At 36.9% G+C, this 16,200-nt stretch overlaps 1 protein-coding gene across 4 annotated transcripts; it reads left to right on the top strand.

The window, feature by feature from the left end:
- The first annotated feature begins 292 nt into the window (after positions 1-292).
- Positions 293-14,060, top strand: PRP39 (Tetratricopeptide repeat (TPR)-like superfamily protein). Of its 4 annotated transcripts, none has more exons than XM_059575756.2 (14): positions 293-377; positions 2,384-2,883; positions 3,302-3,405; positions 4,718-4,947; positions 5,604-5,771; positions 6,284-6,647; positions 7,136-7,279; positions 8,982-9,134; positions 9,227-9,343; positions 9,978-10,058; positions 10,173-10,322; positions 11,515-11,814; positions 12,482-12,595; positions 13,662-14,060. In XM_059575756.2, exons 2-14 carry the CDS (start codon positions 2,418-2,420, stop codon positions 13,773-13,775), a joined length of 2,505 nt encoding a protein of 834 aa, XP_059431739.1. In that variant the 5' UTR covers positions 293-377; positions 2,384-2,417; the 3' UTR covers positions 13,776-14,060. The 4 variants fall into 4 exon arrangements, with proteins under 4 accessions (XP_059431739.1, XP_059431738.1, XP_059431736.1 ...); XM_059575755.2 differs by having other exon boundaries at positions 3,296-3,405; positions 13,665-14,060; XM_059575753.2 differs by having other exon boundaries at positions 3,296-3,405.
- Positions 14,061-16,200: the final 2,140 nt, after the last annotated feature.

Raw genomic sequence — 16,200 nt, 5'->3', positions numbered from 1 at the left:
AATCGTGACTACTTGTGCAGCTCTAGATACAATGAGTCTATGACTTTCTGCTATAAATAACCGCAAACCGCAATCGGTTGTGTGGCCCTAGCTACAACCCATGAGTCGATGACTTTTGCTGTTAAGTGCATTTTCTTCGTCTTTATCCTCACGGCCCAAATCAAACCGTCCGTTTTTTCAAACGGCCCAGATCCCACACCAGCATCAGGTACCATAGTCCCGCCCACACCCCGCCATCCACGATATAAAATCTTCTCCCATATTCCATACCCTACTACTGCCACTACACAATTTACAAAACCTCAAGCCAAAACCAAAAACCTTCGAAGCGAAATCCAGAGCTCTCTGCAAACGACGCCGTTTTGCCTTTTCCTCAGGTACTCCCCTTAAGCATTTCTTTGTCCCCTTTGTTTCGGTCTCGGATACTCGCAGTACGAATTAGGGTTTAGAGTGCGAAACGAAACCCTAGGTTTATTGTGTAGCTCTGAAAACATTGGTCTGTGATTCTGTGTACGGATCTGAACCGCGCGTTTTGTTTTTGTGAAATTATTGCTTGTTTTGTGTAGCTTTGGTGGTTAATGTTTTTGTAGACTGGGAGCATTTGTTAACTTTTAGTTCACAATGTTCACAGCAATATTTACAGCTGAGAAATGTTTCAGTGGTCCTTAATTTCATGTTTTAATCCTGCTCCAATGTATAGGAACAGTGAGATTATGTCAAATGCTGAATACTTACTGTGCTGAACAAGTAAACTTACTGTTTTTGATGATTGGGTTATAGCCCAGGAAAAAAGATGATTGGGTTATGCATTTGGCTAGATATAGGGTAAATTTCTGTATTTTTGGCTTGTTCATGGGGCTTGTTTGGTACATCATATTCGTGAAAACTTAATTAGGAAATTGTGACTCTAATGTAAAAACTTTATTGGACTTTATGAATGGTGCAAAACTGATCAGAATTCTTCCTAATTAGAGGTATAATTTTTATGTGTACTTGGGTTGCGCCCCCTCTACGCTTCTAATGAAATTGAATTACTTATATATAAAAAAAAAGTTAACAAGAATTCCCCCACCACCAAAGCAATACCTCTATCTGTTGCCGCAGCACCACCACTGCTGCAACACATCTAAGTAGTTGTTGCTGCTGCCTGCGACCACTGAACTACCACTGCAGCTCCTCAATTGCATCATGACTGCCATCCCAGCACTGCAACTAATTGAGCTCCATTTTTAAGTTTTAACCATGTAACATGTGGCACCTCTTTTCCTCCCTTTACTGCTGCCATACCATTGGTTGCAACACCTTGACCTCTATTGCTGTGATTTGGTCCCACTACATTTCTGGGGATGGAAACGATACCAGCTGAGCATAACATGGGAGTGGTATAAGATTTTTGTTATTCTTTTTCTCATTAAGGGAGTTTTCTCTTGTATGTTTCTTGTGTACTAGGGTTACACCCCTATGTGCTTTTGATGAAATGCGTTACTTGTAAAAAAGGAGTGGTATAAGTTCGGGTTTACAAAAGTCCAATTGTTTGGAAAAAGTGGGTCATTTTCATTGTACATGAATCACATGGGAACATGATTTCCTAGTGCGAAGAGAAGTTATAGATCATTGTCACAAGATACTGTTGCTTTTAATAAGTAATAGACATCTGATAATAGAACGTGCTTGTGATACGTGTTCTACCAACATCTATTTTTTTAGTTGTTCTTTTATTCTTGACCTCTTTTATATGCAAATTAAGACTAACATTGGTTAAAAAAAAGAAAAGTATCAACTTTTGACATTTTGGGCAAGTTCATACTTTTCATTCACCACCCTGATATCATGATGTGTATTAACGAGTTCCTCACTTGACAACGGTGTGCGTCCAGTCATTTATGATCCTGAGAGACCCTGGGGACCTAATAACATGACTGTTGCTTTCCAATTGGACTTTTTAGCATATAATCGTTTATCATGCTTGCCTGCTCCTCTTACCGAGGAAAAATTTTCTAGGGCTTGGCTTGCCTTTTTTACTAGCCTAAAATTCTAGCTTGAGCTCTGTTTGCTTGGCTTAGCAAACAGAATAAAAAAGCAACTCTTGTTTGTGTTACTCTTCATTTGATTTGCTACTCTACACATCACATGCATCAAATATGTTAGCCCCTCAGCTGCCTGGCTGCCTCCCTCCCCCAATATCCTTCTTGTTCCTTTCCAAATTAAATCTGAAAGTGGTTGATAAATATTTTTTGGATTGCCATTGCAATCGTTTTTGTTTGAAAAGAATTGATGCAAAAACATGCAGTAGGAGTGCATTTGAATGCTTATTGCTCTGATGTTATGCATGCTTTTCCTGAATTTATCAAAAGTTACAGTTGTAATATTTTTAGCTTTGCAGGGTATACTACCGAGTAATAATCTGTTCATCAAGTATGGGAGACAGTGAAACAGTAGTTTCTGAAACGTCTGCTGCCATGGGCTATGAACCTGCAAGCTATACTTCCACTGGCTACACTGATGCAAGCTCAAATGTTGTTCCCAATACTGATGCTTCCCCCTCCGAGGCTACTGGAGATTTTGCTGCTTCTGCTGCTCAAGCTGATGCAAATTCAACTCTTCCCGGTGGTTCTGATTTAGGAGACGGGAATGTATATGGTACAGAACCTAATCCTGTCATGCAAGAAGCTCATGCGAATACAACATTTGAAACTGAGCCAACTGTTAGTAGTGAGAAAGTTACTGATCCAGAAAACGCAGCAACAAAGTTGTCTCAAGTAGCTGGTACTAATTATTCCGTTAATGCTAGTGTTGGTGAAGCGGGAAATCTGGCAGTTGAGAACGGAAATGCTTCAGATATTGTGGGGAGAGCTGTTGATGAGCAACAGTTTGATGGTTTTGGTGTGTTTTTCTTTCCTCTGCAATTTTTGTTATATGGATTTGTGATGGGCAAGGCGGTTTTTATTTTTTATTTGTTATATTCATCATAAATCACGAGCACATGATACTAAGCACACGATGTGGAAATCTTTAAAGTTTTTGTTAAATAACTAGAAAAGCCAGTTCCAGCACTACTTATTATATCTTCCTTCATTGGAATTATATTTTACGTACATTTTATTTTTCTTGTAAGTGCTAAATTTGCCAATAAATCAACCTCTTTGCTTAAATAGCATTTAATTGATCTTTGTTTATAGAAAAAACAAGTTTTAGACAGATGCATCTGATATTGAACTTCATGATTTTTGTTCCATGGATTTATTGTCTTGGTTTGATTGATCTTGTTTTAAACCCGTTTCATTTTTATTTGTAGTACCAGCTATGTCCGCTGAAGAAGATCGACTGTGGAACATTGTGAGGGCTAATTCTTTAGATTTTAATGCATGGACTTCCCTGATTGAAGAGACTGAGAAGGTGGCGCAGGTATGTGATCATTAATTCAGATGTATGATGAATCATTTGGTTGATTTTGCCAATCTCTTATGGTGAGGAAGGTTCTCAACAAATTGGCTATGTGGTTTTGATGTGCTTATCTATTTACATGCTAGATCGCATGTGTTGTATCTCTTTATCTATTTGATACCTTGAGTAATGCTATACATCACTCCTTATCCTCTCCAAGCCTATGTGGTGTAGTCTGCCGTAGCGTTTGGTGCATGAAAATTGGTTTTTTGGTTGGGGGGACCACACCATGTATGCTTTGGGAAATTGGGGGTGCGGGTGATGTATAGTATTACTTCCAATAACTTACATGAGCTAGTTGTTGCAGGTCAATCTACATGTCTAATAACATGCTTATGTGTTAGTATATTCTTGCCCTTTTGTTTGGAAAAAATCTCTATTTACATGTCTTGTGAAAGGGAATATCACCTTTTTAGATGGTGACTACAAATTGGCAGGATGGCATGCAATTTCAAAGATGGCCTGTATTGTACCTCTCTTTAGCTTTCTGATACTTTAGTTTATATGTACATTATGGCTGTCTGAAACACCACTAGCTTATTTTTATACCTAGGTGTTAATATGTTCTCACCCTTTTGTTGGAAAAAAATTTCTATTAATCTGTCTTGTGAATGGGGATATTAACTTTGCAGATAGTGACTACGAATTTGCAATAAGGTCCATTGAATTCAAAACATAATTTATTTTTAAACTTTCCCGATTTCTGTCGTGCATGTACTTGAGGTTTGTAATTTTCCTAATAAATTCTTATAATTTCCCCAAAAAAAATCTGAAAATAACATGTCAAGTTTTGTTATATATGAGTTTCAATTTTTTTGAATGTAGAGGCCCTATAGCCATATAGTTCTGTGTTCCCTGAGAAGAATTTTTTTCCTAGAGTGCCATTGTGAGCATATGTGAAAATAATATGTCAAGTATTTTGGGCTGTTGCTTTTGCAAAAATCTGGATTTTCTTTGTTTAGATGGATTCCTTTTTTTGGGTTTGTGTAATATGGTGTACTAGTAAATGTGTAACAAACATGGTTTCTTTTGGAAATTTTGTAATGTGTATTTTTTTTTTTTTTTTGTTAATAAAAAATTTAGTATCCTTCCAATGAGAATTCCCTCGATATTTGCTTTTTCTAGTTTTTTTCTTCAGACTTCTGCTTTCTAGATTCCTGCCCCTTGATTTATGTGGTTGGTGTTATTATTATTTTAATATAATTTTTTGTCTCTGCGCTTTGGAGGACCGATCCCGGTTGAACTAACATATTCCTCTATATCCCTCGTGCAGGAGAACATATTGAAAATACGAAAAGTTTATGATGCTTTTCTGGCAGAATTTCCTTTGTGTTATGGTTATTGGAAAAAGTATGCAGACCACGAGGCTCACCTAGGCTCAGTTGATAAAGTTGTGGAGGTTTATGAACGGGCAGTTCAAGGAGTGACCTATTCGGTGGACATGTGGTTGCATTATTGCATATTTGCCATAAGCACATATGGAGATCCAGACACTGTCCGAAGGTAATAGATGTTGATTTAGCTTTTATTTATTTATTTATTATTATTATTGTTATTTGTTAATCGGCGTTGGGAGATCATGATTGCATGGTTTCCTCAGTCACAAGGCTATAGTATTTTTTGCTGCTAACATCATTTCAGTATGCCTGCAACAGTGATTCTTCACATTTATGGCGGAAAGATTTGATGGGAATGCACTTCAGAAATGCTTTGTTTCTGATGTGCAAACCCTTGATTTGATGCTACTGTACGGGGTAGCTGTTTTTAGGATCATTTTCAATTCTTTTGTCTCTCGTTATACCCCTTCTCTTCTTGCCTTTTTCTCCAAAGGCTTGTGCAATAGTAATGTAGTTATCTTTGAAGTATGGCTATCTTTAACTTTGACACTCTGAGGTGCATCAATATGCAATTTGCTGCTGGGAAGATCTCGTCAGGTTAAGGGCTAAGATGGCCTCTTTCACTGCTCCATTTCTCGGACATAGTATGGTTTTTTTTCAGGAAGGTAAATGCAGCGTTTGGAAGTGATATGCTGTTACAATGAATTGTTTCTTCTCCTTGTCATAGTGTCACTGTCACCCATTTATGGATGTGCTTGTGTTAACTGAGCTGATGCTTTTACTTATAGAATCACAGTACCTTTTATTTTTATGGTGTTTCAGGCTCTTTGAACGAGGGTTAGCTTATGTTGGAACAGATTACCTGTCTTTCGCTCTTTGGGATAAATATATTGAATATGAATACATGCAGCAGGAATGGGGCCGCCTTGCTATGATTTACACCAGGATTTTGGAGTATCCAAATCAACAGTTGGATCGCTATTTTAACAGGTAATTCCTTGACTCCTTTTACTTTGCCCATACATCTATTTGTTAGCCTCATACTCCTTAGTTGTGGGCGTAGGTTTCTTATCGTAGCTCTGTTTCCTGTAAACTTACAGTGTTGCATTGAGCACCTGTGGGTTGGTTGAAGGTCTTTGTGGCAGGTTTTGGAATTAGTATGGTTGGATGTTTTCCTCACTCCTAATTGTGATCTTTGCTGGTTCACTAACTTTGAGAGAAAATTTTTGTACTAAGCTTGATATCCTTGGATTTATGAACATATCCTGCCAGTTTGCAATTTGCTGATTTTGTAATCTTCCGTATATGTCATCAATTACAACATCTTTGTCTCTCCAAAGAGCCCCTGATGTCTTCAAGATTTGAGTCTTATTTTTTATATTTTTGTGTGGTTTCATGTCTTGTTTATTGAAATAAGGTGATGTGCACCACTTCTTTGTTATTTTGCATAATATTTCCTTTTTGAATAATTATATACATCCCTGGTGCCTATGGTTCTACAGCTTCAAAGAGTTAGCTGCAAGTCGACCTTTGTCTGAATTACGGACTGCTGAGGAAGCTTCTGCAGCAGCAGCTGCACTTTCAGACGCTAGTGTCCAAGAAAACGAGGGAGAGGTTCATCCTGATGCTGAGGAACAATCTCCTAAACCTGTAAGTGCTGGCTTAACAGAAGCAGAGGAGTTGCAGAAGTATATCGCCATTAGAGAAGAGATGTATAGGAAAGCTAAAGAGTTCGATTCTAAGATCATTGGTTTTGAAACAGCTATTAGGAGGCCATACTTTCATGTGCGACCCCTCAATGTTGCAGAGCTTGAAAATTGGCATAGCTATTTGGATTTTATGGAAAGGGAAGGTGACTTTAACAAGGTATTTGAGTTGTTTGTTTTCTGTTTCTCTGTTTTGTAGTTTTTAGTTGTCCTCCTTGTTACAATTGACTCACAGTTAAGTAATATCTGCTGCCCGATATCCTTTATTGGCTAAACCGTTGGATGAAGCAACTTTTTAAACGGGAAATTGAACTGAGACTTAAAGCATGGGCCTTCGATTTGGTTTCTTTAAGGCTAAGTACTTCAAACCCTCATTTGTCAGTGGACGTTCCAGGTTGATGATGTGTTTGTATAGTAAATTTTATTCTTTTTAAAGTTCCAATGTTATGCATGCAGGTGTCTTCTTATCTTCCTAACCATCTGTCTGTCAGGCAAGGAGGGTCCCTCCCTTCGTATTTGAGGGGCCCCTCTGTTCCGCTAACGGAGTATATCTTATGCATATCTCCTTTGTGCTTTGTGATATCCCTTTAATTAATTTAATGAAGATGGCTGTATAATGTGATGTCATTTTTCTTTAATGTGAATCAGGTGGTCAAGTTATATGAAAGATGCCTGATTGCTTGTGCCAATTATCCTGAGTATTGGATACGATATGTTTTATGCATGGAGGCTAGTAGTTGCTTGGATCTTGCAAATAATGCACTTGCTCGTGCAACCCAAGTCTTTGTCAAGGTAGGAAATTCTTTATCAGAATATTCTTAATTGGTACAGTGGGATAGAGATAGAGAAGTAAAGGGCAGCAGGAGACTGGAAAATAAAGTCTGGGATGGGTCTATTTGAGCCAGAGGAAATGAAGAGGAAGCAACATGCCTTGCTGGCTGTGTTGAATTGAAGATTAGGACAATAATTTTCCTACTTCTCTTCTGGCTATCATTCTTTTGCAGATAAGGGCCTAGTGTTAACACTCTTTGTGGTAGGAGGGATGGGGAAAAGGAGAGGAGTGACAAGTAAGGGAAGTTTAGTTTCCTTAATGTTGTTTGGCAGAAGGGAAGGGTAAAGAAAAGGAGTATAGCTGCATGTGTTTGGCAAAATTTTCAGAATTGGCTTTCGCTTCTCAAATGCAAAAAACTCTTCTCAAATATTTCTGTTTGGAAAACTTTTCCAAAACTCTTTTCACTTCTCAAATATTAGTTATCCAAGCGGATTTTCAGATGTGACCTTATCACTAACACACTTTTCAAAACAAAACACAAAATTCTTTCCAAAACACAACATTTCTCAATATATATTATTTCCATGTGTATGGATTATCAATGTACAAATTTTTTTTTTCAGCTGTGGAGGATGTTGGTTAAATGTACCAAAATTAAAAAATAATTACCATAAACTTCCGGCTGCCCGGCAGTGGCCGCCATGAACTTTTGGTGGCCCCATAGTGGCTTCCATTAATGTCCGGCGGCCCCACTGTGGCTACCATTAATTTCTGGTGGCGTATAGTGGCCACCATTAATGTTTGGCGGCCCCACAATGACCACAATGATTGTCTGGTGGTCTTACTGTTGCCGCCATGAACTTCTAATGCCTTGCGGTGGCCACCATGAACTTTCGGCATCCCTACAGTGGCTGCTGGGACTGTCTGGTACAGATGCTGTGGTAGCTACCATGGAGTGTAAACTGCAATAGTTTTTTTTTTCTTTTATTTTGGGGGAACACATTTTCAATTTTTTTATTTTTCAAAAATGCTTCTCAAAATTTTACCAAACGATTCGTTAATGGATTTCATATACAACACTTTTTTCAAATGTAGTCCCACTAGATCAATTCTCAATTTTTACCTTTATTAAAACCCAAAATGCTTCTCAGAAATAATTTTTCACTTTTCCACTGTTTAAATAGTTTAAACTGATGGTAAAGAAGAAATGTCACAAACTTTTATAGGAAGCCAGCTCTCCCACCGTTGGATGAAGTGGTTTGGTGGGCGCAAAGGGTTTGTGCGTCTCCCACCTACCAAGTGAAGGGTTTCCCTTCTCTTCACTTTTCCCCTTCTCCATCCCCCCAATTCTGCCAATCAAAGATTATAAAGGGTGGGCATCTTGTGTTCTTTTTCCCTTTCTTTGTTAGTTAAATAGATTATGGGTTGGAAGACTCTTTCAACCATCATATAGTTCTTAGCCTTCCAAGAATTGTTCTTCTTTTAATTATAGATAATTTAATTTGCTTCCTTCATATTTTCTGGTCATATTATCAAGATTTTTTTATAAAAGAAACACGGTATATTTGAACCATCAATGTTGTCTGCTAATGAAGCGTATGTATTTTCATCTTCCTATGTTAGCGTTCAGCCATGAGATTTGACAGACAGTTATATTCTGTCTCTATTTTTTAATTGAATTCCCTTGTATGTGATATTTTTATTTCACCAAATTTATAACAGAGACATCCGGAGATTCACCTCTTTTCTGCTCGGTTTAAAGAACAAAATGGGGATACACCTGGTGCTCGAGCTGCCTATCAACTAGTAAATGGTGAAATCTCACCTGGTCTTATTGAAGCAATTATTAAGCATGCAAATATGGAACATCGGCTGGTATGTTGGACAAAGAATGCTATTTAAGGTTCCAATTTCCCACAAATAGGTTTTTTTTTTTTACCACTCAAATCTTTTCTCTTTTATGGCAGGGGAATCTGGAAGATGCTTGCTCTTTGTATGAACAGGCGATTGCAATTGAAAAGGGAAAAGAACATTCACAAACGTTACCAATGTTGTATGCACAATACTCTCGGTTTGTCTACATGGTAGGTTGGGCAACATTTTTGTCTGTTGTGTGTTTGGTGTAGCTTATAGATATAATGATTTTTGTTTGGTTTGATTCTCAAGACCTAACTGTATTTCTGCTATTCCGTCTTTTGTTTTGTTTTTGTTTTTTTTTTTCAATCTTTTCACTCCTTACAACTTATGCATGTTTAAACTTCAAAGATTTTGCGGTTGTTTTTGTTTCTTATTACTTTTTTCTTTTCTTTTCTTTGAGTCATTTTCAAGGTGAACATGGCTAAAATACACTTACCAGATTCAGCTTTAGGGAAAAGTACCTGGACTTGCTGCACGAGTGTTTCAATCTGAATAACCTTTTGTTTTTGCCTTATTTTAGATGTTTCAATCTGAATAACCTTTTGTTTTTGATTCTTTTAGATGTTGGTTGTTTCTTCTTTGTCTTGCTGTGAATGAAAACAAAATAAAGAGTTTCTATGATGACATGAAATTCAAATGAACTGAATTTCTTGATATTGCCCCCCTTAAGCCTATTACTGTATTCATCCATTGGTACTTCCCCTTGGACATTTTAGTGATATGATTATTGGTGATTAATCTTTGTTTTGATATCAATATGTTGTAGCTGATGTCTCTCATTCCTTTTGATTTTGTTGGCAGGTTTCTGGTAATGCAGAAAAAGCTAGGGAAATTCTAGTTCAAGCACTTGAGCACGTACAACTTTCAAAACCACTGCTTGAGGTCTCACTCTCTCTCTCTCTGTGTGCATGCTTGCAGACACTTTTTGTTTTTTCAAATATCATCCCGATGATGTTCTTTCAGCTAACATGTCGCTTTTGCTTCCGTAACCTGCAGGCTTTAATACATTTTGAGGCAATTCAGACCTTACCAAAGCGAATCGATTATTTAGAGTCTTTGGTTGTTAAGTTCATAGTTTCTGACCTGGAGAGCTCCAATGTTGCTAGTCCAGCTGATAGGGAAGAGTTATCATGCATTTTTTTGGAGGTAAATTGCTTAGCAGTGAAGCTTTATGATTACATGGCTTTTTGAGTGGAAAATATAGGAGTATTATGAGTTAGTTTTCTGTTGACGATTTGGTGGGCAATTCTTCAGCATCCTTTTTTTCTTTTTTTTTTTTTCTTTTTTTAAATTAATTAATTAATTAATTATTATTATTTTTAAAGAAATTGAATTTGAATAATAGAGGGGAGGGTGAACTTGGAGCTCTACCTCTAATAACACTTCCTCTCCTTGTAAGAACAGAATGGAGGGTGAAGTTGTTGGTTCAGTTTCATCCACAATTTTCCATTGAAGTAATTTCAGACTATCTACTGAAAACTATTTGCTCCTATTCTACTAATTCCGTTTGAGAATTGTATGTTTGAGATTTGATAGTTGCTCCAAGCAAATCAATAGCTGTAAATTTGTGCACTTCTTTAGTTAAAGTTAGCTCTTTTTTCTTGTCTTCTATCTTGGCATTGTGGCAGTTAACAGAAGATCCTCAGTTGTGTGGAATTTCAATAAGCATTTCCAATGTTTTGTTCAACTTCTTATTTTTTTTCATTTTTTTTATTTTTTAAAAAGTCTTTGATTTTTGATCAAAGACTTTTTTAAAAATAAAAAAAATAAAAAAAATGAAAAAAAAGTCTTTGATTTTTGATTTAGGCTTTCTATGTTTTTTCCTTACGTAAGGAGTTATTGTTTGGGTCTGATGGGATTGGTTTGGGCTGGATGGTAACTTGTTTGTTCTTTAGGCTGAAGTCTTTTTAAGAGTGCTTCTATTCATCTCCCCATTATCCCCCTCCAATCCCCCCAAAGTTGATGTGGCATGGTCCTCTCAACCAAAAACCAATCCCCATGCATCAAATGCTATGGGTACCATGCCACATCAACTCTAGGGGATGGAAGGGGAATAATGGAGTGATGTATAACATTTCTTTCTTTTTAATGTTCAATGCATCATAATTATTTTTGTTCCGTTGAGTAATTTCCCATATTGTTATAATGGAGTTTATACATTTTTTTTGTCCATAATTGTCACTCTTTAACGATAAGTGCGTAGTTTAGGAATTAATATGCATCTAAGTTGAACATCTTCGAGAATGGCAAACACCCATTTCCCTTGTGTTGATATTCTTTTTTCCTTCAAGGAATTATACTTGCTTCGAGATCTCATGTGCTTAAATGGACTTTTCAGTTTCTGAACGTCTATGGAGATGTACAATCTATCAAGAAGGCCGAGGATCGGCATGCCAAGCTTTTCTTACCCCATAGAAGCACCTCAGAGTTGAAAAAGCGCCATGCAGAGGATTTTCTAGCGTCAGATAAAACCAAGATGGCCAAGCCTTATTCTGTTCCTTCACCTGCACAGTCCTTGATGGGCGCATATCCTAGTGCACAAAACCAGTGGACAGCTGGTTATGGTGCACAGCCTCAAGCTTGGCCACCAGTTACGCAAGCACAGGGACAACAGTGGGCCCCTGGCTATACCCAACAGGTAGATTGTTATTTCTCAATACTAACTTGTTTACATCTATTTGTACAAATTATACTTGTTTGACATGGGCTGGCTGAGGAAAATCTTTTTCTAGTTTGCTAGAGCCTAGAGTTTCCACATTACATGGATTTTTGTGTCATAGTTAGTGTTAGCTGTTTCCCATTATTGCGTTTTGTTGGTTAAATAGTTTGCCAAGTAATGTATCAAAGGGGTAAAAGCGTTAATGCATTTATATTGGGGAGAATTTATTTCTTTTTGTGTTTCTCTAGTCGCTGCAAAAGTATTTATTTTAGAACTCCCGAAAAAGCTTATTATTGTGCTCAAAACAACTGACCTCGACTATGCCCTTATCTTCAATAGCCATTGTGCTAAGTGTTGTTTCCATGTCCTGAATGAATCAAGAATTTTGGTAGTTCAGGTCCTTCAGGATGTTATTTTCACTCATAATAAACAAGAGACTCCTAACTGTGAATTTGGTTTTCCCAAGATAATCTGCTATCATGAATAATGACAACATTTCCCCCTTTTCAAGATTAAACGTGCTGATAATGTTTTGATAGCTTTCCAATTGCATGTGCATAAGGCAGGCTGTTTAAACTAGCACAAAACATTTTGAAAGACCTTCCTTTGTCATGGATGTTCTTCCTAAAATATCATCTTGCAACAGGCTGCATACAGTGCATATGGTGGTTATGGAAGCAGCTACACCAATCCGCAAGTAGCAACATCAGCACCACAAAGTGCCGCTTATGGGACTTATCCTACTACATATCCTGCACAGGTACCTAGTATTGTTTGTCATTTATTTGTTGTGGTTCAAATTTTTCTAATGTTTTATTTTTTTGCAAGCTGCTTAATGATCACTTTTTGGAGTTAAGTTACTCATTGACGATCTCTTTTGTGATACTACATTGGAACTGTTTTTATTTTTGGTCTGAATTTTCATTTTTCCTTCTTTTTGTTTGTCCTTTATTCTCTTCTCTTTTGATGGTTTATTTGCTAGGCACGTTGGAACTGCTTTATGGTCTTTAAAATTCTTTATTCTAGAGAGAATATGCAGTCTACTGTTTGCCAAGAAAATACACGGGAATTAGGGTTATAGCCTTGTATCCTTTGGACAGGTGTCGGCCAACAGCCTTTAGGTTTGCCGGCGTTGGAGTCATCACCATTTAACCTTCTGTCTTCTATAGTTCTATTTAACCTTCTGTCTTCTATAGTTTGTTTAACAGGAGTTGCACCTCTTATCGCGACCCCAAAAAAAAAAAAAAAACAGCATGATGATATATGTGGAACCACATAAAATGGGGGGTTTTTTTTTTTTCTCGTATGTTTCAGAGAGGAATTTCCATTTTTTTATTCTAGTTGGTACTTTGCACATTGTCAATTCTGGGACCTCTCTACTGATTATGCAGTATGTTTACGGTTGGTCTGCATAGCCAATTTTGGGACCCTGCTATGATTTTGGACGTTTGTGGGATTAAGAACTGTTTGGACAAGAATCCTTTCCATTTGAAATGGAGAGGAGGATTTAATGTTGCATCTAATTGTATAAATGATGACACATCATTTAAAGTTTTTGAATGGTGTGCCAACATATTTATCATGTGCATCATTTATACCGTTAGATGCAACAACGCTAAATGATGACCATGAAATTACTCATCTCAATTTCAAGTGAAATGAAGAGGATATTATTCCAAAATGTTTCATATGTAACAATTACACCCTTAACCCCTTGGTGCATGTTAATCTTTGTAACAGTAAGGAAAAAAAGGCAGTTCGACTTTGAAAACTATTGGTTTTCCCCTCGTTATCTCTAAAGCTGATAGTTTGCTTATAATTTTCAGCAGGCCTTCCCACAACAAAGTTATGCACAACCCACTGCAGCAGCGGTAACAATGGCGGCCCCAGCCCAGCAACCTGCTTCAGTTCCTCAGGCCTATTATGGGAGTTACTACTGAAATGGCAAGACTCTTCTTGCACTGTTTTGCCGGCTGTATTCTATTCTTTTTAACTTTTTGGTCTCTTCACAGACCTGACCGTGCCATGAGTTTTTTCAGACATGGGTATGGTGTAGCTAACAAGACTAAGGGGAGAGAGGTCTCTGTTTTAGTTGTGATACTAGCAATTGTATTTTAGTTGTATTAATTTTTTTTTTTTCCATGTATTCTCTGGAGAAATATGTGCTTGTGTTGTGACCTTTTATACTCAACTCTCTTTATATATATATAGACGTGCCTTCCTCATTAGGGTTTAAAGTCGAACAGCTAAGGATCAGTTGGCTTAGTGTTTGCCAGGCCCTTGATTCAAGCCTGAGCCATGTCTTTTCCTCTTTACCAGCCTGAACCGTTCTCCTGTTTCCTTTTTCAGTGAACGGACGTGAGGGAAGGTATAAAGAGTTTAGCGACCACTTGTTAGGTTTTTAGGTGGCAAATTCAATGTCAAAATATTTTTCTAGGTTTAGGATTGAGCCAATACATTTTTGGAGTTAAAAAAAGAAAGAAAATCCAAGAGTTCATGTTGGTTTGAATGAAATATTGTGATAAGTTTCAGAATGCTTCTATTGCTATTCTGGTCGCACTTCGACTGAACAAAAGATCAGAAGGTGTTCTAAAGAGCTTCGTTCTAAAGCTCGTTTAGAGTTCATACGAATGAAAGGATCACAAATTGCTTTGGTTGGAGTCCCACTGGAGTTTGTGCAAATGTGACATTCAAAACTGTGAAATCCTATTTCTTGTTTGAACAAACTTAATCTCGTTAGACTAAGGGTACATTCGGTATATGGAAATGATGATTATTTAGGAATATGAATGGGTATTACTAAGAAATAAGAAGCCGGAATGGAATGACCACTTATTTATTTGTTTGGTGTCAGTCAACATAGTAATGGCCAATTTTTTTTCACTAGAATTTAATCAAATTTCCTAACTTTAAAAAATCATTTCCCCGAAAACCTATATATAAAATTTTTTTGAAGTGTGAAGAAAAATAAATTTTAAAAAAGGTTTTTTTTGGGAAAATGTTTCATCACTTTGCTGCAAAAGACACCAAGCTTGACTTTGCTGTAGTTTGAGAGTTTTATATTACTCCTGTCAAAATTTACAAAATAATTTTTTTTTTTTTTTTAAGAAAAAATGAAATAGAATTGATGAAGCTTCTTGCCTTTGGTAGCATCCTTAGTCTTTACTTCAATACATTACTATAAAATGTTAAAAGGTATTAAGGGGGGGGATTCATGATTCCTTCCATACTTGGCATTATGTGCACTGTGATTTGCAACAAAACAAATCTCAACCATAAATGTTTGGAATAAATGTATTTTTGGTCCTTGTGGGTTGGAGTTTTAACAAATAGCTCACTAAGTTTTAAAAAGTGAGTAATTACTTTCTAAGGGAAGCAAAAAAGAATAAATTAGTCCATATTGGTAAAAAACTTGATAGAACCCGTTAATGTACCATATCAGCACGAATCAGGCTGGCCAAACCATCATCATGGCCATTGGAATTGGTTCGACCACCTCTATTTATCATATTAACGAATTCTGTCAACTTTTCTAGTGAGAGAGAGTAATTTATTTTTCTTTGCCTATCTGGCTATCTCAAATAGTATTTAATTACTTTTTAAAATTTGTAGAGCTATGTGTCATAACTCGAAACCACGATAACAAAAAAATGCACTTATCCCTATAAAGTTAAATGAGGTAGTATTCTTGTATACCGTTATATTACCTTAATTGGTTTACAATCCTGTTTTCATATATATTAAATGAATAACCAACATGTTTGTTGCTACAATTGGTTGCTGAAAATTGTCATTGTCTTGTTTGGTAACTGTAAATTCAAGTGCCCAATTTGGGAGGCCAATTTGAAGTAATCCTCTATATGATTGATTGTGAAACATCAACATTGGAAGCCACAAAAACATTCACTAAAAACCACATTTCCCCTTTTGATTAACTTATGTGAGATGTCTTTGAAACAAACATTCACTTTCCTTTCTATTTCGTTTCCAAATCAGGAAACCCCAAACTCCACTTCCCCCCAACCTCAACATAAATTCTGACTTCTCCCTGCTCAGCAAAACTCAGCCACTTCTGCCACACGTAAAATGGAATCCAAATTACTTTTTTAGTCCATTTGGTAAAGTACACACACAGTTCCTACTCCTAGGTTGCAACTCTGAGATGAGAGAAGAATCATATGCTTACCACTTTTACTTTTTTTCAGTTTTTTCCCCTTGATCAAATCTCAGCCTTTGATTTAACTGACGACCCATTTCAAATGAAATGATCACAGCCGTTGATGATGACAAAATTCTTTTGCTTTACATTGGACGGTCTCGATTTGGCAGCTCTAACTAAGAGCCACCACCTGATCCGACGGCTCT

This window comes from Corylus avellana, chromosome 11 (genome assembly GCF_965113065.1).
Source record: "Corylus avellana chromosome 11, dhCorAvel1.hap1.2, whole genome shotgun sequence".
Classification (NCBI taxonomy): domain Eukaryota; kingdom Viridiplantae; phylum Streptophyta; class Magnoliopsida; order Fagales; family Betulaceae; genus Corylus; species Corylus avellana.
The sequence above is the reverse complement of the archived record's forward strand: the minus strand, read 5'-3'. Positions and strand labels throughout refer to the sequence as shown.

Coding starts and splice junctions, on each gene's coding strand:
- PRP39 (XM_059575753.2), top strand. CDS start 2,418: ATGGGAGACAGTGAAACAGTAGTTTCTGAAACGTCTGCTGCCATGGGC. Junction 6,648..7,135: donor GGGAAGGTGACTTTAACAAG/GTATTTGAGTTG, acceptor AATGTGAATCAG/GTGGTCAAGTTATATGAAAG. Junction 9,135..9,226: donor CAAATATGGAACATCGGCTG/GTATGTTGGACA, acceptor CTTTTATGGCAG/GGGAATCTGGAAGATGCTTG.